This window comes from Heptranchias perlo, chromosome 9 (assembly GCF_035084215.1).
Source record: "Heptranchias perlo isolate sHepPer1 chromosome 9, sHepPer1.hap1, whole genome shotgun sequence".
In the NCBI taxonomy this organism is placed as follows: Eukaryota; Metazoa; Chordata; class Chondrichthyes; order Hexanchiformes; family Hexanchidae; genus Heptranchias; species Heptranchias perlo.
In genome coordinates, this window is record NC_090333.1 from 46,519,719 (window position 1) to 46,547,579 (window position 27,861).

The following is a 27,861-nucleotide window of genomic DNA, read 5'->3' on the forward strand; positions in this document are numbered from 1 at the left end:
AACTGGCTATCATTGATATTCTAGTCATGGAATCATAGAAATTATGGTCCCTAAAGACTTTGGGCTCGATTTTTGCACCCCCGAACAGGTGCGTTCGCGGCGGGGGGGCTGCGAAAATCGGGGATTCCCGGAGCGAGTCTGGAGCCTGGCTCCAACCCGCCCACTTCCGGGTTCCTAGTGACGCGCTGACATGCATGCTCAGCACCTGCATGTGGGACTCCCGCAGGCAATTAAAGCCGGCGGGGTGCCACTTAAAATACTCAGTAAAGTATTTCAGGTCATTTACAGACCTGATTAACATAACATTTTAGGAGGGGTGGGATTTTGCAATGAACTGAGACTGTTTCCCGTACTGGGGGAAACACTCCCAGCTCAAATGGACGTGTTGCAGCCATCAGCCTGTGGCAGCTGCAAAGGTCCATTTGACAGGTGGGGGGGGAGACCCTCACTCATTACAGGAGCCCACTCTGTCACTTTGGACAAAGTTTGGCCTCCACCACCCTCCTCCTAACAATAAAATTCACAAACTTGCACACTTACCCCGGTGTGCAGACACATTTCCTACCTTGTGGACCCCCTCAAATGTACATCTTCCGGATGGGGACCCCCGTAGCTGCAGTCATGACCTCCTCGGAGGACGAACAGCATCACCAGCCTCGCCGGCCGTGCCGTCCACCTCTGACACGTGGAGCCCCACAACACAGTGCTGTGACACATCCACCTGCACAGCAGGAGGGAGGGCAACTGCAGAGAGAGATGCGTCGCAGAAGGCACTACCCTCGCCACAGGGTCCACAGACCGAGGCTCAGCTTCCTGGATCTCTCTGAGGAGCAGTGCACACGGAGGCTCAGAGTCACTCGACATGTAGTCGTGGACATCTGCAGCCTCCTTCATGCCGAGCTGCTCCTAGCTGGCCCGAGCACCATCTTCTTACCTGTCGCTGTCAAAGTCACCACTGCCCTCAACAACTTCTCCTCCGCATCCTTCCAGGGTGCCACCGGGGACATCGCCGACGTCTCTCAGTCATCTGCACAAAAGAGCCCTGCAAATACACCTACACCCACTCTGCAGACACAATGGGTGGCATCAGTTGTGGGTCTTCATAGTGATGCTCAGGAAAGGGCATTATTGCACAAACCAGACAAGATTCGCAAAGACGTGGCAGTAGTGGTGATAATATAATATGTTATGTGAGTTGATCAGAAATTAAATATAGGTTAAAACCATGACAAACCCTCAAACACCCTTGTGCATCCCCTTCATGCTCACAACACGTTTGCCTTACGCTTCCTACTGCACATATGTGATGCATGCCCTGTGGCTGCAGCACAAGTAGTGGCAGGTTGAGTGAGGCTCACTGTGAAAGAGATGCATGAGAAGGTGAGTATGAGATAGAGCCATGAGATTGTATGAGGATTGGGTTGAGTGGTAGTGGCGGGATGAATGCTGGTGAGGTGAGTAAGTGCAGGTAAGATGAGGATGAGGTTTGAGTGGGTGTGAGGAGTGATGTGATAGAGAAGTGTTGGCAGTGCAAAAGGAGATGTGGGTTGGGGGCGGTGATGTGGCAGACGGAGTGTAGGGGAATGAGTAAGTGTACTCACTTCGGCTGACCTACTTAGGTCATTGAAGCGCCTCCTGCACTGTATGCAGGTGCGCGATATGTTGGTGGTGCAGGTGACCTCCTCTGCCACCTCGAGCCAGGCCTTCTTGGTGGCAGAGGCAGGCCACTTCCTCCCGCCCGCCGGGGAGAAGATCTCTGTCCTCCCCCTCCTCCTCACCCCATCCAATAATACCTGGAGTGAGGCATCATTAAACCTGGGAGCAGCCTTCCCTATTTTCTGCAACATCAGTCAGTGGAGGACTGCCCCTTTAAATGGGGCTCCTCCAGCTGACAGTCTATGCTGCGCATGCGCAGTCCGCCCGCTGCGCAGCTTTCCAACGCAAAACCCGGAAGCACAGGTAAGTGGATCCAATTAGTCTACGATTCCGTGCGGAGCACTCCGATTTCACTGGGTGCGTTACCCACGCGCCCAGTCGACCCCCCGCCGCCCTCCTAATATCGGGCCCTTTAACTTTGTAATATGTTGGGTTTCTTTCTCTACATAGCAATGTCTTGGAATTTACTGGTCAAATGCCAAACTAGTGACAAAAATGTTTAATTGAACTGTAGTAGAATATTAAAAAAATGTAATTGGGTAAGGTTCCTTGAAGACAAAACTATACAAGAGAATGAATTTCAGCTCTGTCAAGCAGCTTGAGTCATTGAGCTAAGATATTTGTCAATGAAATGTCACAAAGATCGCTTGTACCTCAGGAAGTTGCCATTGAAAGGACTTGTGAAAGGTATTGCAGGGATTGTGCTTCCACCATATGTCTGCAGTGATAATGAAAGAATTCAGGAACATCCCTCTGAGTATTAACTTTGTATCCTCTTCATCTAGAGTACTGAACTCTAAAGCATTCTGGATTATGTGTTCCACAAGAACAGGGCCAAGGGTTTAGCTGCTGGTGTGATAAGGATTATATAACAGGTATTAGCACTGTTTGAAAAAAAGGTAGTTAGTGAACACAAATGAAATGTGCCAGACAAGCAACGGACAGGTGAGGGTTACTCCAATATGTACAAAAGCTTTCCTGTGTGAAATGCTTTCTTGGAATTCATTATTAAACATCTAGAGAAAGAAAATTTGGAAAAGCTTCAATATTTCTAAGTAAATAATGTGACTTTATATATAAAATACTATGTGCTTACCCTGGGAATGATTGCAGATCTGGACGTAAATCTGAACTGACACCAACAGGGTTGTTTTAGATGAAACAAGCCAAAAATAACAAGCCTTTGCTTTCCAAACTACCTTTGATCCTTTCACATTGAATACCAGAAAATCTCAGATGTTATTCACAAGATGACATGCATAACATTATCACATCACGGGTGCAGTCCTCTCCTATCAAGGAACAGAGCCCTGACACAGAGGACAAATACGTCTTGGAATCAATTGGTTAGATGCATAATGTGGAAACTATTTGGCCTAGAATTTCCTGGGGACGGAAAAATAATGGCACAAATCAGTGTATTTAAATTATTGAGTTCAAAATAATTGATTAAAGTCTCTGCTCTTTCTTGATATTTTTAATTCTTAGCTAAAACCCATCAAAACATTTCTTCTGCATCCTTGTGTGTTAGGTTTAGTGTGACTTCCAGGGCTCTGTCCAAGAAGGGAGCCATCCTCCCTTCACCCTGCACTTTTGCAGTCTACTGGCTCAGCCTCCAGCATGCAGTAGAAAAAGCCAAACCAAAATTGTCTCCCACGGGAAGTGCAGGTGCCTCTGCATTTTACTTAGGAGTAAGGAACCACCTTTCCCAGCAACCCATTCCAAATGTTGATTATCCTTTGTATGAAGAAATACTATCCTAAATTTGTTCTTCACCAAACTGAAGCTTATCCTGCTGCCCTGGTGTATCTCAAAGTGTTGTTTCGAGTTTAATTTCTCTATCCCATTAATTAACTTACATGGTCCCCTCTGAGACATCCCTTAGATTGAAGAGCCCCAACCTAGCACATTGTTCATCATAGCTCTTCTTCCCGACACTGGAGACCTTCCTTGTTGCTGTTGTCTGCACTGCGTCTAGGACCCGGATGACATTCTTATATCATGATGACCAGAACTGTATCAATACTCCAAATGCACCTCACCAGGGCATTGTAGAGCTTTAACACAACCTTTGGCAATTTGAACTCAACTGCTTTGGCAATATAACCCAGCTGTGACCAATTCTAGGACCTGTCCAGTTTCAATTCGTAAAAAATTCTGTACATAATCATTTTATACAAACTTGGAGCTTGGCAAAGGTACTGGAACGTTTTAAAGGGTGAGTTGTCACTGAAGCTGGGTAGATTTTTCAATCACCTACACCCATAAATAAGCGAAATCAAGGTTTAACTAACTGAAATATCGGTAATGCCAAATTTCTGCCCATAATACACCTCATGTGCGTTTGATGAAGGCAGAAAGTTTCTACCTTACTCAGGTGGGACTTTAATTGTTGGCGAAGTAGACAAGGCGCCATTTCGATATCCACACAATTTCCCAGAAATTTACAGCCGATGTGAACTGTTTCATCAATTCATCCGTATGAAACGGGTGTCCAGGATTGTTAGGTGCTATGCTAGATACAGAAGTGATTCAAAGAGACAAATAGCATGTATAATTTGCATTTTTGAAGGATGCATTAGGCGGTAATTTTCCAACTTCATGCTGCCAGCCACAGGTCATGCCAGGAGTACAAAATCAGAAAATGATCCCTTATAATTCTTTTTGTAGTGGCTATTTTCATAAACAAATTTTGGCCATCCTGTTGTTGTAAAGGCTGTGGCATGGCCTCTAGCATGGGCGTATTTTGATTTGGTGTGACAAATTGGGATAATGGATTTCCCTATCGGCATCCCCCTGTTTTATTTTTTCAGGAGGAAGAAAAGATAGAACAGAGAGCTACCAAGCAGCTGAGATTGCACCAAGGAGGTCTGTGCCAACCTATCATTGCCCTCCACACTACATATACAGGCACAGGTGGACTGAGAAACATAGAAACATAGAAAATAGGAGCAGGAGTAGGCCATTCGGCCCTTCGAGCCTGCTCCGCCATTCACTATGATCATAGCTGATCCTCTATCTCAATACCATATTCCCACGCTCTCCCCATACCCCTTGATGCCTTTTGTGTCTAGAAATCTATCTAACTCCTTGTTAAATATATTCAGTGACTTGGCCTCCACAGCCTTCTGTGGTAGAGAATTCCACAGGTTCGCTACCCCCTGAGTGAAGAAATTTCTCCTTATCTCAGTCCTAAATGTCCTAACCCGTATCCTGAGACTGTGACCCCTCGTTCTGGACCCCCGAGCCAGGGGAAACATCCTCCCTGCATCAGTCTGTCTAGCCCTGTCAGAATTTTATATGTTTCAATGAGATCCTTTCTCATTCTTCTAAACTCGAGTGAATACAGGCGAAGTCGACCCAATCTCCTCTCATATGACAGTCCTGCCATCCCAGGAATCAGTCTGGTGAACCTTCGTTGCACTCCCTCTATGGCAAGTATATCCTTTCTTAGGTAAGGAGACCAAAACTGCACACAATACTCCAGGTGTGGTCTCACCAAGGCCCTGTATGACTGCAGTAAGACATCCTTGCTCCTATACTCAAATCCTCTTGCAATGAAGGCCAACATACCATTTGCCTTCCTAACTGCTTGCTGCACTTGCATGTTTGCTTTCAGTGACTGATGTACAAGGACACCCAGGTCCCTTTGTACATCAACATTCCCCAATCTATCACCATTTAAATAATACTCTGCCTTTCTGTTTTTCCTTCACATTTATCCACATTATACTGTATCTGCCATGTATTTGCCCACTCGCTCAACTTGTCTAAGTCGCCTTGAAGCCTCTTTGCATCCTCCTCACAACTCACGATCCCACCTAGTTTTGTGTCGTCAGCAAACTTGGAACTATTACATTTGGTTCCCTCATCCAAATCATTGATATATATTGTGAATAGCTGGGGTCCAAGTCTTCTCAAAGGAATAATGTCGGAGTTGGCTAAAATTACCCTGTGAGGCTGTGACAAAGTTGTGTTACATGCCTACTTGCAGCCAATCTGTGCCATAGGGTCAACACTGTGAGTAGCAGGCAGGCTCTCTACCACACAACTGTTTAAACTCTACCTAGCATCATCTGCATTATCAACCATTGTGCTGCCTCCAGATGTATGAAACTGGTTGATGCATCAATCAGTATAGTCAGCTATTTTATCTCCTTTCTTATTGATTAGCAACAGGAGCCTGGCAATAACAATGTCACTGCGTTGCTGCATTTTCCAAAGCTCACGGCATCCATGATAGCAACGAGATTTCCTGCTTCTCCTCCGCATGGTCATCCAAGCCCTGTGTTTCAGTGCTTTTACTTGTGAAGCTCTTTGAAGATCTGAGTGGGCTAAATCTTTCAAGTGTGAGTTACAGCTGTAATGTATGCCCTATGGGTACGCATGGTCAGCAATGAAAGACTATAAGAATGCATGAGGTATTTACGTGCAGTAAAAGTGCACCACCTAGAAAGGCATTGTGGCATGTATTTTTGGGAAATGTACCTGAGAATTGGAATTGTTACATAAGGGAGGAACTAACCCTACTCACCAGGTAACTGGGTGGGTAGGTGGGCAGCTAAAATGCCCCAGATTACTCACCCGCCAGAAAGCTGCCTGGATCCTGCCGTTTCCAATTTTAAGCGACACTTCTGGACAGGAAGCGGAGCAGTCCGCCCAAAGCCAGCGGGGTCCTAATTCACATATGCTAATCAAGGTCCGATGAAGCCATCAGGTCCTGACAGCAATTCTAACTACGGCCTGAGCAGGGAAGCAGCCACGGTTTCCCACCTGGCGAAGGTTAGCCTGAAGTGAATCGGGAAGCTGAGGAGGCCTTCCAAATAACTCTATAATTACTTTCCTTTGTGGGGCCGGGAGGAGCAGGAGTGCTTGGGCCATACTATAGAGAGACCACCTGCAACCCCATTCCCCACACTTACCTGAATGCCAATGAGCAGCCCTTGGCTGCCAAATTATCTGGAGGCCGGTAACTGCTTCCCACCCACTTCCCACCTCTTCTGGGGGGAGGGGAAGAGGAGTGGGCATGTGGCATGTTAATGAGGCCTGGCGGTTAAATTTGCCGTGGCTTCATACTATCGCAGGCTAGCAGGAAACTAGCTGAAACATGCTGCCAATTAATATCCCTACCCCATCCCTCCATAGTCTTGGCTTGGCAACTTCTTTAAGGTGTGTTAGCTTGGCCTGTACCCAGATCTTGCAGGTAGTGCACACAACTTTGAGTCTGGCTGTAGATTTTATGAATTTGCACTTTTGTGCGCCACGAGTGCATAGCAGGAATTCAGAAGCAATGGTCAGCATGCCCACACAATTTTCTATCCATTCTCTTTAATCATGGAGGGGAGGCTGAACTCTCAATATATGGTCTTGTCACCAAAGCTCAGCAGCAGAAGGGCTAGTCTGTGAATCTTGATTATTTAATAACAATTTTGCGTCTTTGGATCATATTTAATAATTTATGTTAATATCACTAATATGTGAGTTTTTTATTGGATTTGTGAATTGTTGGTATGTTGGTCTAGAAATAAGTGTCTTGAATTCTGCTGCCCCATTCTTTACTCGCACCAAGTCCCGTTCTCCCATCACCCCTGTGCTCGCTGACCTACATTGGCTCACAGATCAGCAATGCCTCGATTTTAAAATTCTCATCCTTGTTTTCAAATGCCCCCCATGGCCTTGCCCCTCCCTATCTCTGTAATCTCCTCCAGTCCTACATTACTCCAAGATCTCTGCGTTTCTCCAATTCTGGCTTCTTGTGCATCCCCGATATTCATCACTCCACCATTGGCGGCCATGCCTTCAGCTGCCTAAGTCCAAAGCTCTGGAATTCCCTCCCTATTTCTCTGCCTCTCTCTCCTCCTTTGAGACGCTCCTTGAAATCTACCTCTTTGACCAAGCTTTTGGTCACCTGTCCTAATATCTCCTTATGTGGCCTAGTGTCAAATTTTGTTTGATAACGCTCCTGTGAAGCGCCTTGGGATGTTTTACTTCGTTAAAAGCGCTATATAAATGCAAGTTGTTGTTGTTGAATTAGCCTATTTTAAATGGGTTAACAACTCCGTTAAAATAGCAGATAAAGTAATGCTATTAAGCATTTATACATTAATTTCTAATACACTATTTTCTAAGCTATTATGTGTTTTCCTGTCTTGTACTGGTTTGTATGGTGATGACTTTATACTGATTGTTACAAAAATTCTGAAACAAATTATTTTTTTAAAACAAACCAAGAACTGCAGGGAGAGTTTTATCAGAAAACATTCCAGTGATCAATGCAGCACTGTGGCACCCATTGAGAACCACAGCTAGGGAGATGGCTAGTTATAACTAACTGACAGATGTTGCAAATGAACAGTATTTTACACTAGGCCCTATTTCTGATAATTGATGGACAACTCTGTGGTAGAAGTTATGTTACTGAAACAGAAAAAAAAATGGAGTGCTTCAGCCTGGCCATATAAACTCTTGAGCTGCTAGAATGAGTAGTCAAATCTGAAGTGCCTGCACCCTCGCTCATAATCTGACAGAAACGAGTGACTTGCCTAACTAACAAAGTTTTAGAAGGGGATAAATGAAAGATCCTGAGCTGAATGCTGTCGTCTCGGTCAGACAGTTGAGGAGCACAATATCCAATTCTATTCCGTCATATGAATGAGAGATTAATTGGTAGATTTTTAAAAAGAGAAAACAAAAAACCTAAAAGCTGTAAATCTTCTTACAACTTGAATTTATTTAGCTCCTTTAACAAAGAAAACATCTCAAGGTGCTTCACAGATGTTGATTGGGAATCAGCACCAAGCTAGGATGTGAGAGAGATTGGTAATGGGGTGGAAAGCTTGGCTAAAGAGATGAGTTTTGAGACGCCTACTTGAGGAGACTAGGTCCCAGGTTATGTGGGTTCCATGGGTGGAGCTTTGTCTCAAGTAGAAAGAGTCAACAGCGGACACAATTTTGATAGTTAGTCAATTTAAATGAAGCCTATACATGCTGGTTATTTTTTTTTGGTGTCTGGAACTGGCCCTCTGGACTGCTTCTTTCTATTTTTTTTACTTTACTTCCATCTGCAATTAAGAACATAAGAACAAAAGAAATGGGAGCAGGAGTAGGCCACATGGCCCCTTGAGCCTGCTCCGCCATTCAATCAGATCATGGCTGATCTTTGACCTCAACTCTATTTTCCTGCCGGATCCCCAAACCCCTTGATTCCCCTAGAGTCTAGAAATCTATCCATCTCAGCCTTGAATATATTCAATGACTCAGCATCCACAGCCCTCTGGGGTAAAGAATTCCAAAGATTCACAACCCTCTGAGTGAAGAAATTCTTCCTCATCTCAGTCTTAAATGGCCGATCCCTTATCCTGCAACTATGCCCCCTAGTTCTAGACTCTCCAGCCAGGGGAAATTGCTTCATCTCACTCATGCTGTGTGTTTCAATCGATGGTCTCTGCTCTAACTTTAACTCTACATTTTACTTTGAAGTGAATATTTCTGGGCTGCTACTGGCAGCAGATGGGGTGAGCGAAGCAGGTGTGTGCCGGTGTTTTTCTCAGTATGAACTGCCTAGTCTTAATTCCACTCTCCAACTCACCACATCACTTTAATATTTCTCTTTTTCAAGCAACTATCTAATTTCCTTTTCAAAGAATTGAAAGGTTCTGTTTTAACAATGGTTTGTGACAGGGAATTCCACCTTAAAAGCTCACTCTGCATAAATAATTTTTTCCCAACTTCCCCTTCAATTCTTTTTATGCTTATTTTAAATGTGCCCTTTCGTTAACTATCTCACCAGCCAGCAGAAACAATCTATTACTTTTTACCTTATAATAACCCTTCATAATCCTGAAGACCTCGATCAGGCCACCCCTTAACCTTCTCAGCTCTAGTGAAATAAATTCTCAAGTCTCTGTTCATAATTGCAATCCCTCATCCCTAGCACCTGTTCTATTGCTTTTATATCCTGAATGCCCAAAACTGCACACAGTACTCCCAACGGCAGCCTAACTAAGGTCTTGTTGAAATTTAACAATACCTTCTTCCTTTTGTATTCTGTGCCTCTTGATGCAATATGAAGAATTCCATTTGTCTTATTATGTCCTTATCTACTTGCGTTGCGATCTTTAATAACCAGTGGATCTGCACACCAAGCTTCCCTGCTTTTCTAATCCATTTAAAATCTTTCCATTTAAGATGCATTTTCTTTCCCTGTTATTACTTCCAAAATGTATTACTGTGCATTTTTCTATGTGCCGGCATGTGATATAACCAGAAAGACAAAATACATTGATGGGGTTTTTTGGAATCACATCCTCTCAGCTCGTTAGTTGATGGTAAGTTTATGGAAGACCATGAAAAGGACACATTATGCTAAGGTTCAGTCATTTCAGCCATTTCTTAACTGTTTTCCATTTTTTGCTGGTATTTAGATTCTCATGAGCCTTCCTGCCAGTTGTTCTAGTTCTTTTTTTTTCCCCCAGCATGATTATTGGCACTATTGGATTTTCCAATGTGAATCCCCCTATCTGAAGTGTTTGGAAAAAGAGAAGAAAGAACAGAGGGATGCTAGGCAGGTCAGGCTGCATGAGAGGTGTTCAGTACTCACCTGCCAATATCCATATCTACAGAGGTAAACATATCTCATTTTGGCAAACTATTAGGCCTGGCAGAGGCTCCTGCTCCCAAATGAATCTAGGACAGCAGACTCAATGGCAGCACAAAATTAAGTGAATGCCTGATTAACCATAATGTTGCATGCTTCCTCAGGAACATCCCAATCACTGTCTGCTTTCTTTTCTGCATGAAAGAAGGCATGTCAGGGTGATCAACAGCCAGCATACTCTGATTGGCTGCACCTACTAAAATCATAGGAACAGAAGTAGGCCATTCAGCCCCTCGAGACTGTTCGGCCATTCAACCCATACACCCGACCACATTCCTCTTCCCTCCAAGCCACAATCCCCCGACCCCCAGTCTCTACTATCCTTCTCTCCCCCGTCTGAGCCCCAATCTCCCGACCCCCATTTCATAGTCTGTCTCTCTCCCCTGAGCCCGCATCCCTGAACCATATTTCCCTAGACTCCCTCTCTCCCCTGAGCCTACAATTTCCCAGTCTCTGACCCCCCCCCCCCCGCACCGAGCCATCTCCCCACCCCTATTCGCCAGTCTCCCTTTCCTGAGCACCCGATCCCCCAACCCTAGCTGGTGTCATCCTCTTCCCCACCACCAGTTCTGTAACCCTCTCCCTCTCTCCTCCTGACCCAAGTCCCAATCTCCCCACTGCCCCCGAGTCTCAATCTCCTCACTGCCCCCGAGTCCCAATCTCCCCACTGCCCCCAAGTCCCAATCTCCCCACTGCCCCCCGAGTCCCAATCTCCCCACTGCCCCCGAGTCTCAATCTCCTCACTGCCCCCGAGTCCCAATCTCCCCACTGCCCCCGAGTCTCAATCTCCTCACTGCCCCCGAGTCCCAATCTCCCCACTGCCCCCAAGTCCCAATCTCCCCACTGCCCCCGAGTCTCAATCTCCTCACTGCCCCCGAGTCCCAATCTCCCCACTGCCCCCAAGTCCCAATCTCCCCACTGCCCCCCGAGTCCCAATCTCCCCACTGCCCCCGAGTCTCAATCTCCTCACTGCCCCCGAGTCCCAATCTCCCCACTGCCCCCGAGTCTCAATCTCCTCACTGCCCCCGAGTCCCAATCTCCCCACTGCCCCCAAGTCCCAATCTCCCCACTGCCCCCCAAGTCCCAATCTCCCCACTGCCCCCGAGTCTCAATCTCCTCACTGCCCCCGAGTCCCAATCTCCCCACTGCCCCCGAGTCCCAATCTCCCCACTGCCCCCGAGTCCCAATCTCCCCACTGTCCTCGAGTCCCAATCTCCCGACTGCCCCCCAGTCCCAATCTCCCCACTGCCCCCGAGTCCCAATCTCCCCACTGCCCCCCAGTCCCAATCTCCCCACTGCCCCCCAGTCCCAATCTCTCGACTGCCCCCCAGTCCCAATCTCCCCACTGCCCCCCAGTCCCAATCTCCCCACTGCTCCCCAGTCCCAATCTCCCCACTGCCCCCGAGTCCCAATCTCCCGACTACCCCCCAGTCCCAATCTCCCCACTGCCCCCGAGTCCCAATCTCCTGACTGCCCTCCGACTCCCAACCTCTCCCCTGCCTCCCCCAGTCTCAAACTCCTGACTGCCTCCAGTCCTAATCTCCCCACTGCCCCTGAGTCCCAATCTCCCGACTGCCCCCGAGTCTCAATCTCCCCATTGTCCCCGAATCCCAATCTCCCCACTGCCCCCGAGTCCCAATCTCCTGACTGCCCCCCGACTCCCAACCTCTCCCCTGCCCCCCAGTCCCAAACTCCTGACTGCCCCCGAGTCCCAATCTCCTGACTGCCCCCGAATCCCAATCTCCCGACTGCCTCCAGTCCCAATCTCCCGACTGCCCCCAGTTCCAATCTCCCCACTGCCCCCGAGTCCCAATCTCCTGACTGCCCCCGACTCCCAACCTCCCCACTACTCCTGAGTCCCAATCTCCTGACTGCCTCCGAGCCCAAGTCTTCCCCTGCCCCCCAGTCCCAAACGCCTGACTGCCCCCAGTCCCTTTCTCCCTACTGCCCCCCTGTCCCAATCTCCCCACTGCCCCCCAGTCCCAATCTCTGCACTGCCCCCAAGTCCCAATCTCCCCACTGCCCCCCATCACAATGCCCCCAGTCCCAATCTCAGTCTTCCCAGTCTTGCACTTCTCCATGCTTCTTCTCTCTATCCCCTTCACCATCCAGTCACTCCTAAGTGAGTCAAAAGCAAAATACTGCAGATGCTGGAAATCCGAAACAAAAACAGAAAACACTGGAAATACTCAGCAGGTCAGGCAGCTTCTGCGGGGGGTGGGGTTGGGGGGCTGATGTCATGGAGTGGGGGTTGGGTGCTGCTGCGGCGTGAAGTTTCAAAGCTGCCTTTTTCCCAGGCTGTGAGAAGCAGCGCCCGGGAGAATGGTGTCCCCCACATGGCAGCACTAAGCTCAGGACATCACGGGCCGGATTAAACCATATCGCAGGCCAGATGTTTGACACCCCTGTCTTACAGGCTCTTAAAAATCAATTTTGGCATCAGCTCTTTTCAGCCTTGCTGGTGTCCTCGCTCTTCACCTAGGTTTCTCAATTTAAAAAAAATCGGAAACCCTCGGGTGGTCATAAGAAAAAATAATTCAGAAAGTTAAATGTTTTTTTAAAACATCACATGAGCTGCAGTTCACTATCAGGGCAGAACGAGGGTAACTTTAATTTGCATCTTTGATATTCTAATCCGAACACTGGATGCTGTTACTGTTTGTAACATTCCTCTGCATTTTAAGTCTTGTTGAAGTTGTACAGGGCATTGGTGAGGCCACACTTGGAGTACTGTGTACAGTTCTGGTCACCCTATTATAGAAAGGATATTATTAAACTAGAAAGAGTGCAGAAAAGATTTACTAGGATGCTACCGGGACTTGATGGTTTGACTTACAGGGAGAGGTTAGACAGACTGGGACTTTATTCCCTGGAGAGTAGGAGGTTAAGGGGTGATCTTATAGAAGTCTATAAAATAATGAGGGGCATAGATAAGGTCGATAGTCAAAATCTTTTCCCAAAGGTAGGGGAGTCTATAACGAGGGGGCACAGATTTAAGGTGAGAGGGGAGAGATACAAAAGGATCCAGAGGGGCAATTTTTTCACTCAAAGGGTGGTGAGTGTCTGGAACGAGCTGCCAGAGGCAGTAGTAGAGGCGGGTACAATTTTGTCTTTTAAAAAGCATTTGGACAGTTACATGGGGAAGATGGGTATCGAGGGATATGGGCCAAGTGCAGGCAATTGGGACTAGCTTAGTGGTATAAACTGGGCGACATGGACATGTTGGGCCGAAGGGCCTGTTTCCATGTTGGAACTTCTATGATTCTATGATTCTATTCTATGATTCATCTTGGCAAAACTCGAGTGCAAATACTGCTAAGTGTCACTAGTATTTTGAGTTAAAATAATTCATTTTGACAATTCAGCATGAAATTTGTGTAGCGTTGTCAGCAGTGATGAAGAAGCAGGCTCTTTCACAGCACCCATTCAATTTTGTGATACATTAATGTTGTGCTCCTAGATATTATTTGAATAAATCCTCCACATCAGATGTTACTGAACGTACAACCTGATTGTACATCTATGTGCTCTCGTTCAATTATTGTTGAGCCTCTTAAGTGTTTAGTTCCGTGCTGTATGTGGTTATGACCATGGTCATAGTCGAATGCATTTAATCTTATATAGGTCTGAAACCCATTAGTGAAATTGCTAACTTGTAACTTCAGGATCTCTAATATTTCGTGTATAAACCACTATACTCCTTGATGAAGTTGTAGTCTTGTAATCATTCCCAAGTATCTATTAATCGAGATCGAATTGGGCCAGGACCTACTCCGTTAATGGTAGGGCGTTGGGGAGAGTTATAGAACAAAGAGATCTAGGAGTACAGGTTCATAGCTCCTTGAAAGTGGAGTCACAGGTGGATAGGGTGGTGAAGAAGGCATTCAGCATGCTTGGTTTCATTGGTCAGAACATTGAATACAGGAGTTGGGATGTCTTGTTGAAGTTGTACAAGACATTAGTAAGGCCACACTTGGAATACTGTGTACAGTTCTGGTCACCCTATTATAGAAAGGATATTATTAAACTAGAAAGAGTGCAGAAAAGATTTACTAGGATGCTACCGGGACTTGATGGTTTGACTTATAGGGAGAGGTTAGACAGACTGGGACTTTTTTCCCTGGAGAGTAGGAGGTTAAGGGGTGATCTTATAGAAGTCTATAAAATAATGAGGGGCATAGATAAGGTAGATAGTCAAAATCTTTTCCCAAAGGTAGGGGAGTCTATAACGAGGAGGCATAGATTTAAGGTGAGAGGGGAGAGATACAAAAGGGTCCAGAGGGGCAATTTTTTCACTCAAAGGGTGGTGAGCGTCTGGAACGAGCTGCCAGAGGCAGTAGTAGAGGCGGGTACAATTTTGTCTTTTAAAAAGCATTTGGACAGTTACATGGGTAAGATGGGTATAGAGGGATATGGGCCAAGTGCAGGCAATTGGGACTAGCTGAGTGGTATAAACTGGGCGACATGGACATGTTGGGCCGAAGGGCCTGTTTCCATGTTGTAACTTCTATGATTCTATGATTCTTCTATGAATCTCTACTTAATTTCTAGGGTACAAGCAGCTAAAAATGCAATGAGAAAAATGAGAAATGCAAATCCTATCAACAGTGGTTTTGCTTAGCTAGTTACTTTTAAATTTATTCACAATTGCTGTTCAATTAGGAGAGTGCTGTTCTTTAGTTGGAGACTCTTGCACAGATATGCTTTGCATGACTTGAACAATGCTTTATTTTGCTGTAAAAATTTATTTTTGTTCCAACTTTTACTTCAAAAAATTGAACAATTCATGTGTAAGCTATGTTGTGCCTCTCCTCAACCCATATCCTCATTTATGATGTTGCTACAAATAGCAATTAGAGCAGTTCTTCTCCTTTGTCTATTTGTGAGAATCCCTTCATGTTGAACTTTATGCAGCAGGAAAATCTCAAATTTCACCATCTCTCAAAGCCTCATCATGGTTTACAACTTTACCTTACACAAGCTTATAACATTATGAGCCATTAAGTATATGCAACATAAAACCCCTTACCTGGAAAGCAATGCTATTTGTAGTATTAGTGAAGTGAATCAGCTATAGGCTGTCAACGTGTCTTCTTCCTTCTCCACACCAGATAAGATGTAGGCATTAAGGCTATCCTTAGTCCAAATCCAAAAGTGCTTCCAAAAACTTTCAGAATCCCACTCCCCCAGAATGACTCCTAATGCTCCTTTTGTCTATCCTCATCTCCCTTTGTAAACAGAATGCAGATTTTACTGTACAGCACTATCCTGTTATGTATGCTGCTTCAATCAGCTTGGAAAATTTAGACAATTGCTTGTCTTCTATAGTAGGTACAGCACAGGAGGAGGCCATTCGGCCCATCATACCTGTGCTGGCTCTTTGAAAGAGCTATCCATTTAGTCCCACTCCCCTGCTCTTTCCCCATAGCCCTGTAATTGTTTTTCCCTTCAAGTATTTATCCAATTCCCTTTTGAAAGTTACGATTGAATCTGCTTCCACCACCCTTTCAGGCAGTGCATTCCAAATCATTACAACTCGCTACATAAAAATATTATTCTTCATGTATTAAGTTTCCACCTGAGCTACTCTTGTGGTATTGTGGCAATCATTGTTTTATATTTGTGTATCAGTGGAAAAATAACAGGATACAATCAAAATGACTGAAAGTCTTAGATAAATTGTGCTGGTTATCAGCAGGCATCGTACAGATTTCTGACATCCTAATGCTTGCCCTAATAAGCAACAATTTTAGTCAGCGATGAATAACTATATTTGTACAATGTGACAATCTTCCTGTGTGGGAAAGAATTTTCGAGAAAGAAGTGACCTGCGCAATATTCCACAGTCACTTTGTGGATGATTAAAGTATGCCATTTTTTGATGTGAAAGACTGTGTACATAAGTAACCTATCTTTTTACATAGTTGCAATACCAGAAAATGTATTCCTCTTTTTTTAAAACTACCTACTAAACACTCCACTCATTTGGCAATGCCTACGTTCCTGGGTCACTGATGGGTTACATTGTCAACTGACCAGAAAGCCTAATATAAAAACAGAAAATGCTGGAAAAGCTCAGCAAGTGAGGCAGTATCCGTGGAGAAAGAAACTGAGTTAACGTTTCAGGTCAAAGACCTTTCATCAGATCTGTTCTAACGAAAGGCCTTGGACCTGAAACATTGGGCTCGATATTACCAGGGCTGCGGGTTCGCGGCGGGGGGGGGGGTGACTGGGCGCGTGGGTAACGCGCCCGGTGAAATCAGTCTGCCCTGCGCGCAATCGCAGCCTAATTGGATCCACTTACCTGGTCTTCCGGGTTCCCCGCTGCTGAGCTGCGCGTCGGGCGGACTGCGCATGCGCAGTAAGGTCTGTCAGCTGGAGGAGCTCTATTTAAAGGGACAGTCCTCCACTGACAGATGCTGTAACAAACAGAAAAAATTACAGCATGGAGCAGCCCAGGGGGAAGGCTGCTCCCAGTTTAATGATGCCTCACTCCAGGTATCATTAGATGGGAGAACAGAGATTTTCCCCCCGGTGGGCAGGAGGAAGCAGCCTGCCTCTGCCACCACGAAGGCCTGGCTCAAGGTGGCAGAGGAGGTCACCTGCACCACCAACATATCGCACACCTGCATACAGTGTAGGAGGCGCTGCAATGACCTAAGTAGGTCAGCCAAAGTGAGTACACTTACTCATTCCCCTACACTCCGTCTGCCACATCACCGCCCCCACCCCACATCTCATTCTGCACTGCCAACACTACTCTGTCACATCACCCCTCACACCCACTCAAAGCTCATCCTCATCTTACCTGCACTTACTCACCTCGCCAGTACTCATCCCGCCACTACCACTCAACCCAATCCTCATACAATCTCATGGCTCTATCTCATACTCACCCTCTCATGCATCTCTTTCACGGTGAGCCTTACTCAACCTGCCACTACCTGTGCTGCAGCCACAGGGTATGCATCACATATGTGCAGTAGGCAGCGTAAGGCAAACGTGTTGTGAGCATGAAGGAGATGCACAAGGGTGTTTGAGGGTTTGTCATGGTTTTTACTTCTATTTAATTTCTGACCAACTCACATCACATATTATATTGTCACCACTACTGCCACGTCTTTGCGAATCTTGTCTGGTTTGTGCAATAATGCCCTTTCCTGAGGATCACAATGAAGACCCACACCTGATGCCACCCATTGTGTCACTGCAGAGTGGATGTAGGTGTATTTGCAGGGCTCTTTTGTGCAGATGACTGAGAGACGTCGGCGATGTCCCCGGTGGCACCCTGGAAGGATGCGGAGGAGAAGTTGTTGAGGGCAGTGGTGACTTTGACAGCGACAGGTAAGAAGATGGTGCTCGGGCCAGCTGGGAGCAGCTCGGCAAGAAGGAGGCTGCAGATGTCCACGACTACATGTCGAGTGACTCTGAGCCTCCATGTGCACTGCTGCTCAGAGAAGTCCAGAAAGCTGAGCCTCGGTCTGTGGACCCTGTGGCGAGGGTGGTGCCCTCTGCGTCGCATCTCTCTCTGCAGTTGCCCTCCCTCCTGCTGTGCAGGTGGATGTGTCACAGCACTGTGTTGTGTAGCTCCACGTGTCAAAGGTGGACGGCTTGGCCGGCGAGGCTGGTGATGCTGTTCGCCCTCCGAGGAGGTCATGACTGCAGCTACGGCGGCCCCCATCCGGAAGATGTACATCTGAGGGGGTCCACAAGGTAGGTACATGTCTCTGGACCCCCGGGTAAGTGTGCAAGTTGGTGAATTTGATTGTCAGGAGGAGGGTGGTGGAGGCCAAACTTTGTCCCAAGTGACAGAGTGGCCTCCTGTAATGAGTGAGGGTCTCCCCCCCACCTGTCAAATGGACCTTTGCAGCTGCCACAGGCTGATGGCTGCAACACGTTCATTTCAATTAGGAGTGTTTCCCCCAGTATGGGAAACAGTCCTAGTTGTTTGTAAAATCCCACCCCTCCTAATATAACAGGCCAATCAGGTCTGTAAACGACCTGAAATAGCAAGATAAATATTGTTAAGTGGCACCCCGCCGGCTTTAATTGCCTGCGGGAGTCCCACATGCGGGGGCTGCGTGCGTACGTCGGCGCGTCTGTGGGGAACCTGGAAGTGGGCGGGTTGGAGCCGGGCTCCCGACCCGCTCCGGGATTCCCCGATTTTCGGAGCCCCCCCCGCCAGGAACGCACCCGATAGCGGGTGCTATTACCAGGCCCATTAACTCTGTTTCTTTCTCCACAGATGCTTCCTGACTTGCTGAGCTTTTCCAGCATTTTCTGTTTTTATTTCAGATTTCCAGCATCCTCAGTATTTTGCTTAAGAAAGGTTAATGTTGCACTTAAAAAGACACCTAAGGCTACATTTTGCTTTTTTCACAGTTTTGAAACTTGCAATTCCTGATAATACAAACTTGCAAGTGAAAAGGAAAAACAGCTAATCTGAATCCCACAATGTGTCTGTCTGTATATGTCTGTCTCTAAGTCTATTTGTGTGTCTGTTTGTCTCTGTGTCTATCTGTATAATAATGATTATTTAAAACTTCTCAGGGATCTAGCAAGCCGCTTAACAAGTGTAAATGCTGAAGAGTTATTAATTCACCTGTGGAGTGCACAAAATTTGTTCAGAGATACAAAATAGTTAGCAGCAGCAGGAAACTCAGGTGATTTCTCCTTCGTAACCTATAATCCCTTTAGCCAGTTGTAATGCCTCGACCATTGGCCCAGCTAAAATCGTCTAACTCTGCAGAGGCCAGGAATTGACAGTGAGATCTTCCTGTTCTCTAGCTCAGAGATGGAGCTCTTACCTCTGAGGATGGTTGGAAATGGACATTTCTAAACATCAAATTTCACAAAGTCATGGTTCTACACAGCTCACAAAGCCAAGTACAGTGAGAAATAGGGGTAATTTTAACCTAACCTGCTCGTCAGGAAACTGATGGGATCCATTTGACTTCAATGGAAAGTAAAATCGGGAGGGGTATAAAACCATGGTTGCACCCGATCTCATCATTATCCCGACTGGCGGGTTAGGTTAAAGTTGCCCCCTTTACATCTGATTGCCGAAAAATACAACTTACGCCCAAAACGTCTGTACTGGCCTGAGGCGCGAGCCACATTTAGGCTTTGAGACTCATTTAAATGTTGCCAGCAAGCTGCGAGCGTCAAACAGGCACCCTGCTGCAGTTTGCGGTCGGGGATTGTGGAAAATCGGCTGGCTCCTACACTGAGCCGGCCAGCAGGTTGAGTCTGGGGGGAGGGAGCCGTTCCGGGGGAAAGGCCTCGAATGCACCGGCAGTAGGCCAAAGTTTTTTTGTGGGCTCGGGAGATTTTTGGGTTGGGCACCAAACAGGCGTAATATCAGCGGTGTGCCCACAGCTTCTACCCAGTGAGGCAGTCAGGAGGTCCGAACCATTTTAAGGTTCAGGTATCATTAACTTTTTTCAGTGAGCTGCAAGCACTAAGCGGGTGCTCCGCTGCAGCTCACCAGTCACTTCACACCCAAAATCGGTCAGCGACTGCACACATTCCACTGGGCAGGTAGGACCCATTGGGGGAGGCAGAGTTGATGCAGGTTTAGGACCCCGATTTGCATATTTAAACAGTCTCCTGCCAGTTTTGGGTGGGAGTGCTGGGCAAACAATTAAGGCCTGCCTGAAGTTGATTTATAGAATTACTTAGAATTTACAGCACAGAAACAGGCCATTTGGCCCAACTGGTCTGTGCAAGTGTTTATGCTCCACACGAGCTTCTTCCCACCCTATTTCATCTAACCCCATCAGCATATCAGGTGGGCAAATGGATGTATAAATCCCCACCAAATTTTCAGACGAGAAATGGGTGGCTGGCAGTTGAAAGTCTCCCCATCCCTTAATTAGAAGCAGCCAACATAGATTTCCGAAAGAAAGATTGTGCTTGGCAAACCTAATGGAGTTCTTTGAAGAGGTTATAGATACAGTGGATGGGGAAATGCAGTGGATGTGACATATGTGGACTTTCAGAAAGTCTTTGACAAGGTACCACACAGGAGATCATTGGAGAAGATCAAGGGGTATTGAATTAAGGGGAGGGTAGCAAATGGGATTAAAAACTGGTTAGAAGAGAGGAAACAGAGTGTAGGAGTTAAGGGCAGTTTCACAGAGCGTGAGACTAATATAAAGCCTGATACAAATACAGTAATAAATCTACCTTGATATCAGAACTGGTTTTATTACTGTAATATTACAGGAAAATTTAGAATAAAAAGCTTTAAATACTTTACTTCTCTGTTTTCCTTTTTCATTATTTTCATTCACATTTCCTCCCCATTGTCTCTTGTTTTTGTCATTTTAGTTTTACCTTTTAGTTTATTTGTAAGTAAACTCAATTTTTTTCTTCTTTGTTGATGTTTAAATAATTACTCACACATATTCCAGTGGCCCCCTCTGTAGTCCACTATTCATTCTGGAGGTCAGAGTTCATTATCAAAAAGTGCCTCTGGTTGATGGAATAGCAACTCCAAAGATTTATTTTTTCGCCAATCGAGGTTAAAAATCCGAAGAACCAATCTGGTTACATCATTGAAGGATCAAGGTCAATCTTTATGGGCAGGAATGCTCCTCCCAGCTCCACTGCAGTGCTGAAGACCATTGCCAGCTCGTGTTTGGCCCCCTCCCGATCGCCTCCCTCCCTCCCAGGACCTACCGGAGGGCCACTACCAACGACACAATAGTCCGGAATCCGATGCCGATTCACCATCGAGCTGCCTGGTGACGCCAAGCTTGTGTCCGCAGCTCACGGTCTCATTTAATGAGAGTTGAGGCCACATAGCGGGTGTGCCTTGGGCCTACCTGTTCTGATGCAGGGAGCCTACTGATTTCTAGGCGAGTGAGTTTAATAAACAGGAAGATTTTGAAGTATCACCATCTCAGTGCAGAAGTGAATAGAACACATACATTTTTGTCAGGGAGATGGGTGTAGCAGGCATTGGCAGGTATATCGCATTGAGCAGGAGGTGGAAAGGGAGAGAGTGTCTGAGGGCATTGGAGGTACATGACTTGAAGTCATGATCTCAGCTATTTTGGCAATTAGGCTGCTATAACTGGCTTAAGAGCCCCTGTGTTAAGGTGAGGAAAATTAGCCAGGGTTCTTTCTCCTGATTGCTATCCAGTGACTCTTTCTAGACATTTGTATGGATGTGAATACTCAGCCTGCCAACAACACAAGCTGCTTAGGTTCACAAGTATAGAATGGTCATTAGTGTAAGGCATTGGATGGTGCCCAGCAACCATGAAACTGTAACCTAGGAAGAAGTCAATACCTTCAGGGGAGGAGTGCAGAAGAAAAAGTTGGCCAAAAAGAAGGAAGTAAATTGAGTTGTATAATGCTAAATTTATGTTGTGAGACAAATTTATATTTTTATCACCCATTTCTATATCATAATTGGCAACTTTTCACAGTTTGGTTTAACTGATTTAATCTAATCTATCACTGTTAGCACATTTTCTAAAACACTGGGGGAGGATTTTAACTGTCAGCGGGTTTCCGAAACTGTTGGTGCCAGTTAGCTTCCTGCCCGGCCGCGATAGTTTGAGGCAACGGCAATTTTAACCATCGGGTCTCATTAACGTTCCTATTTCCTGCCCAGATTTAGTGGGAAGTGGGTAGGAAGCTGCTGCTGGCCTCCGGAAAACCAGGTGGCCACAGCCTGTGCCATGACCCTCGGGTAAGTGTGAAGAATGGGGTCTCGTAGTAGTGAAGGGGCAATCCAGGGCAAGGGAGGCCTAAACTTTCCCTGTGGGCCTGGAGAAGCACCCCTGCTCCTGGCCTTCACCACAACCACGGCAGTTTCCCCACTCAAACCGAAGTTAAAATTGATGTTGGGGCCCAAAGACATCATTGGATCCTGATTAGCATATGTAAATTAGGACCATGCCGGCTTTGGGCGGGCAGCTTAGTCTGCTGCTTCCAGACGGCTTCCTGGCGGATAAGTAGCCAGGGGCATTTTAACTGCCCACTCACTCGGTTTCCATCTGGCAAGTAGGGTTAAAATCCCCTCCATTACTTTCTTTTTTTGTGTATGTATCTCAGTGTTTCTATTTGGGAATTCAGTTTGAGAAGGTTGTGATTAAATGCGTTGCTGCAGGTCATTTAGTTCTTGCATCTGTGCAAATCCTGATCAAAGTCTAATATTTATTGGCTGCTTAGTTCTATGCTTATCAGGTTTCAGCTGTTGTCAGCAATTAGTGTTAATGCCCATTAATGTGTATCAGTTAAAATTTTTATAGAATAATGACCCATTGAATGTTATCTAACTGTCTTCCCTCTTTGTCTTTTTAGTTCCTCCAACAATTTTTGACATCTCTACTGACTGTATTGTGAATGAATTCAGCAATGTCACTCTTGTTTGTCTAGCAAGTGGAAAACCAGAGCCCACCATAATTTGGAGGCATATATCCCCATCAGGTAAGAAGAAAATATAATATATCCTACAGTTAAATGAATCCTTTAATTAGGATCTGCCATCGATTGAGGAGATGCCGGTGATGGACTGGGGTGAACAAATGTAAGGAATCTTACAACACCAGGTTATAGTCCAACAATTTTATTTTAAAATTACAAGCTTTCGGAGATTATCCCCTTCGTCAGTAATTAGGCATAACCAGGAGATATTTACTGGTTTGGGAACATAGAAGGTCGAGTTCGGAAGAGTCTGTTAGGCTAGTGGAGAAACTGTTAATGACATGAATTTTCCTTTAGCTCAGATCAACTTTTCATTTTCCATTAATACAATTCAGGGTTTAACACAATCTGCCAGTCTTTGGAGATTTAAGTGTATTTCTCATTGAGTGTATTTCTAATTATACTACAGGAGTCCATATTATATTTGACTATTGACTACACACTAGCCTAGATTTTCCAATCGGCATGGCCCAAATCTGTTATGAAAATGGGGGGATCTCGATCAAAAATATGGACTGAAATCCGCAACCTCAGATCTTAACTAAACCCATTGATTAGCTAACTGATGTTAATTCCCACCCAAGTCCGATATTTTAGAAAATAATGTGGTTATCAAAGCAGTATGGCCCTATATTCTTTAAAAATAATCACATGTTGTAGTGAACTATTTACTAACTATACTGTGGGAACACTTAGGTTCCATGTTTGAATCGGATACAGAGTACTAACTAAGGCATGAAGCCATTGTCTAGTGCTTTATTCAGTCCCCCGCCCCGCATTTCTACATTAGAGCCGTAATCCCATTTAACTGGATCAGGCAGTGAACATGATGTTAAGTAATGTAATGGTTTAAGAACATATGTAGCTGTCAGAGGTTTTATAAGAACATCCTGTAGTCCAACCTTGTTGCAATTATCAAGCAAGATATAATTAGATCATTTACAGTCCTTTGGTTGAACACAGTATTTTACTTAGAGGGTACTTTAATATCTGCTCTACTTATTCTACAAATTCAGTAAGACAAAAGTCGGTCAGCACTAAATAGATCTTCCTTTGTTTAGGTTTTGATAATGTCCAAAAAATTCCAAATTTCCAGGGGTCTCGTGATTTTCTTTCCGTGTGCCGGAGAACTGAAGGAGAAGATGAAATGCTGGAAATGAAAGCATACTGAAGTGTTTGGAGGTTTATTGCATCATAAATAAAGTACTTAGCATCAGTAAGTTTTATCAGTACTTAGTTGGTCCACCATGAACCAGCTGGGTGTTGCTGGTTGATACTGATTTTATGATGATGAGCAGTATCAAATAGGCAGGCAAAGATAGCAGTCTAATACTCCCACATACTTTGCTTTCCAATGGGGGAAGGAAGGGAGAAAAAAAATTAGAGGGAATGTCAAAATTCATACTGCTCTCACAAACCGAGTAGCTGGTTTAAAATGGCTTTGCAGAAGTCAGGAAGCAGGTCAGCCAACTGACTCATAACCAGAGATAATGCAAGGAAGAAAAATAGGGGAGAAAGTGAAGGGTGTTTTCCCTCAAAATAAATCAAAAAATAAAAGTAGAGGACAGTGTAAGAAAATGTATTTCCTTATACACACACACATCCTTTCCTCTCATACTTTTAGCCATTATTTGTAATAGCTGACAATAAGGCTAGATTGTCCTTGCTAAATCCATCCATTTTCAAGTGGTATAGAGGTGGTCTGGCAGCTAAAGTGGCATCGAGAGGCATTCCATTGAAACAGCACTCAAAAAAATGGCTGCCCCGATTTCCCACCTGCAACCCTGCCATTACTGATCTGCCATCTCAAAGCCTGCACAGATGCATGAAGATGAAGTCGGGGAGAGTGTTGGATGATATTTCCCTGACCTCCTGCCTATTTATTGCCCTTACAGATCACCGCCGCTATAAAGGTGACAATGTGACCTATATCCTTCCTGATTTTTTCCCAAATCAGGAAAAATTAGGGACGATCTTAGGTCATACAGGGTAGCAATCCTGCAACACTGTTTTAGCTGGTGGTTGCTTACAATACTTAAAGTTATTAAATCTCTGCAAGATATTTGCTGGATTTTTTCTTGCAACTTAAAGGGAGATCCCTTTAGGGAAGTGATGGATTTCCCCTTGTGCTTTGAGGAGGATGATGAATAAATGAAATCGGAGAAAATGGGGCATCGTGCACACAGGCAACAGCCAACCCGCAGATACCCCACCACAGGATTTTTCTTTTAGGCAGTGTATGAGAAGGCTGTGGTTTCCCTTCGTTACAGTAGCTGAAATATACCAGCTTTTGGAACCTGATCTACAGCCTCTTTCCATCAGGAGCACAACCTCATCAGTGCCTGTAAAGGTGACAACAGCTAAATTTTTATACATCCAGATGTTTCCAAGTAGGTTCTAGTGACATTAATGACAACAGTCAATCAGCAGTGCAGTGGTGCATTATACAGGTGATGGATGTCCTGCTCAGGCATGCCTCTGAGTTCTGAAATAAAAACTGAAAATGCTGGAAACACTCAGCAGGTCAGGCAGCATCTGTGGAGAGAGGAAGATAGAGTTAACATTTCAGGTCGATGACCCTTCGTCAGAATCCTAGGCCTCTGAGCTCATTAACTTTCTCATTGCCCCATCAATCAACTAGAGATGAATCAACTTTTTTTGAGTGGCTGGATTCCCATAAGTGCAAAGTGCCACTGATGCCACCCATATGGCAAATAGGCCAGCTCTGAAAGCACCATCAATTTCATCAACGGGAAGGGATTTAATTCACTGTGCAGATAGTGAGTGATACAAACCAACTCACTCTGCATGTCTGTGCATGTTACTCAGGAAGCAGCCATGATTCTTTTATTCTCAGGCAATCCTGGATATCTGCACTGCTCAGCCAGAGCATTGTGTCAGGGTGGCTGAAAAGAAACTAGACGTGTCTGGAGACACTTTTCCATCATCCGAGGACAAAGGTTTGAAAACAGGTACAATGACGTGTTGGGTGCTTCATGAATAATAATTGAGAAGATCAGTATTTTCTGTTGCCATGATAGATCAGGGGGGATGCCCTTTAGTACAGTCCAGCAAGGCTATCCAGAATTATAATGGCTTGCTGCATCCATCATAATTTAGTCATTACAAAGGGATTAGACCTTTCACCACAACAGGTGAAGAGAAAGAAGGTAAAGACAACCAATATCCTGACCATGACAAGGACACCCAGGACAGAGAGGAGGTGGCATGGGACAGTCTTCTGCCAGCAGCATGCCATCAAGCAGGACATCATCAGCAACCTTTTTCATTAGAAAGGGAGCACTCCATCTGTGTAACACAAAAAGCCCTTTAATATCCCTTATCTTGCTCTCAAATGACCATTATCCAATTATGTGATAACTCTACTATCTGCTCAAGGAGAGGACACCTGCTAACATAAATCGACATATAAGAAAAATAACAGGAGGCCTTCATTGAAATAGTACATAAAAACATCCAATTTGCAAAATATTTCTATCATTACTTCCATCTTTGCCTTATTACTATTACTATTTATCATCGTGTCTACCCCTTGTGACTAAAACTCTTTAAATTGCATGATCCTAACCTTTTGCTCCTATGTGATGCTACCTTAGTGTCAGGAGGTTGTGAGGTTAGTGGCTGGGACAGTACCGATGGAACCTTCAAAGTCTGAGGTGGCATTCGTCTCAATGATGCCGAGCTCTTCCCAGGACTTGCTTCTGATATCATGTTGCTTGTGCATCCTATGCCTACCGGGCCCAGGCCAGAAGCTTCCTCCTGTGCTGACATTGGAGGGGGCTGCATTGCCACAAACACGAGAAACAGCGACGTCTGTGATCAATCCTTGAAGCCCACTAATGCTGGGAATGGGCTCTGTTGAGCTAATAGTCTGTGTGAGAACGGGCCCAAGAGTTCCATTTATGTCCTGAATCCCCGTGAGCTAGGCTCTGCTTCAGGGCATCTGTGGAAGAAGTTATTGCTGTTACTCCAGAAGCAACAATTGCTCTTAAGACCTCCTCTTGACATGAGATCTATCCTCCATTATCACAGATGTTTTAAACACGAGGCCCCTGAGATCTTGGTCCTTAATTCAGATTCAAACAGGTTAAATTCACAATTTTATTTCCCCCCCCTGGTGTCTGCAGACATTCCACTGTGATCATGCTATCAGGTGCAAGCAATGAAGCAATCTCTTCACTGCTCACTCACTCCAACACTAAAGGAAATGTGATATGAGACAGTGGAATGGTAGGAGAGGAACTTGTATCTGTGAGAGCAGGAGGGATGGTGGTTGGTGAGGTTTTCTTGCGCTTAATAACTGTCTCATTCATCTCTTCTTTTATTCTGTTTGGTCCTGGATGGTGAGCAGGTGATTCATACTTCTAGCATTATTTCAGCATCTGCAGAGGCACTCGTGCTGTCACTGACCTTGGCCAAACTGGTGAGGTCATTCATGGAGTGGTTGACGTGGCACTGAGCACCTGAGCCACCTTCCTCCAAACTGCCAGTAGCTCTTTTTTTCTTGGGCTTCCTTTCCTGGATATCAAAGAGCCTATCTCTTCTTGCTGTTATCTCTGCCAACATGACATCCACCACAGCTTCAGAAAATCTGAGGCTTTGCCCACTGCAGATATTGCTTCTTCTTCTGCCATTGCAATTGTTACCTGAATGCTAACTCCATCTCCCTTCTAATGGAAATGCTGTGCTTCTGGCCTTTAAGTTGGAGTAGCTTTAGACTGCTGCGGCTAGACCCCATTTTCCTCTCTTTCAGTGACAGAGACCCACCCTACATACTAAATTAACATCCCCGCCCCCCTCCGGCCGAACAAAATGCAATTAGATGCCAGTGGGATCAGATGGATATCTAGCCATTTCTCCAACAAGCCCAGAAAAATCCATGCCCAGATGTCATGTCTTCGATTGTACCTTTTTCAGATTTCATAGAATTGTTCAAAAGTCTATGTGAAACATTGGTGTGCGAATCATCAGGTTCTCCCCCAACCCTTCCCGTCCAGCATCCCCCCCACCCCCGCCACATCCCCTGCCAACTTCACAGAGCTTCAAGGATTCTGTAGAACAGTGCATTGCATGAAATGTTTACAGCT

The 27,861-nt window shown here is 45.4% G+C and overlaps 1 protein-coding gene across 2 annotated transcripts in view; it reads left to right on the forward strand.

The window, feature by feature from the left end:
* The window catches only part of negr1 (neuronal growth regulator 1), a 457,516-nt gene that overhangs the window by 326,876 nt on the left and 102,779 nt on the right, over window positions 1-27,861 (forward strand). For both annotated transcript variants that reach the window (XM_067990328.1, XM_067990329.1), the window contains exon 3: window positions 22,631-22,756. In XM_067990328.1, coding sequence (XP_067846429.1) covers window positions 22,631-22,756 — 126 coding nt within the window. The remainder of the gene's footprint in view (window positions 1-22,630; window positions 22,757-27,861) is intronic.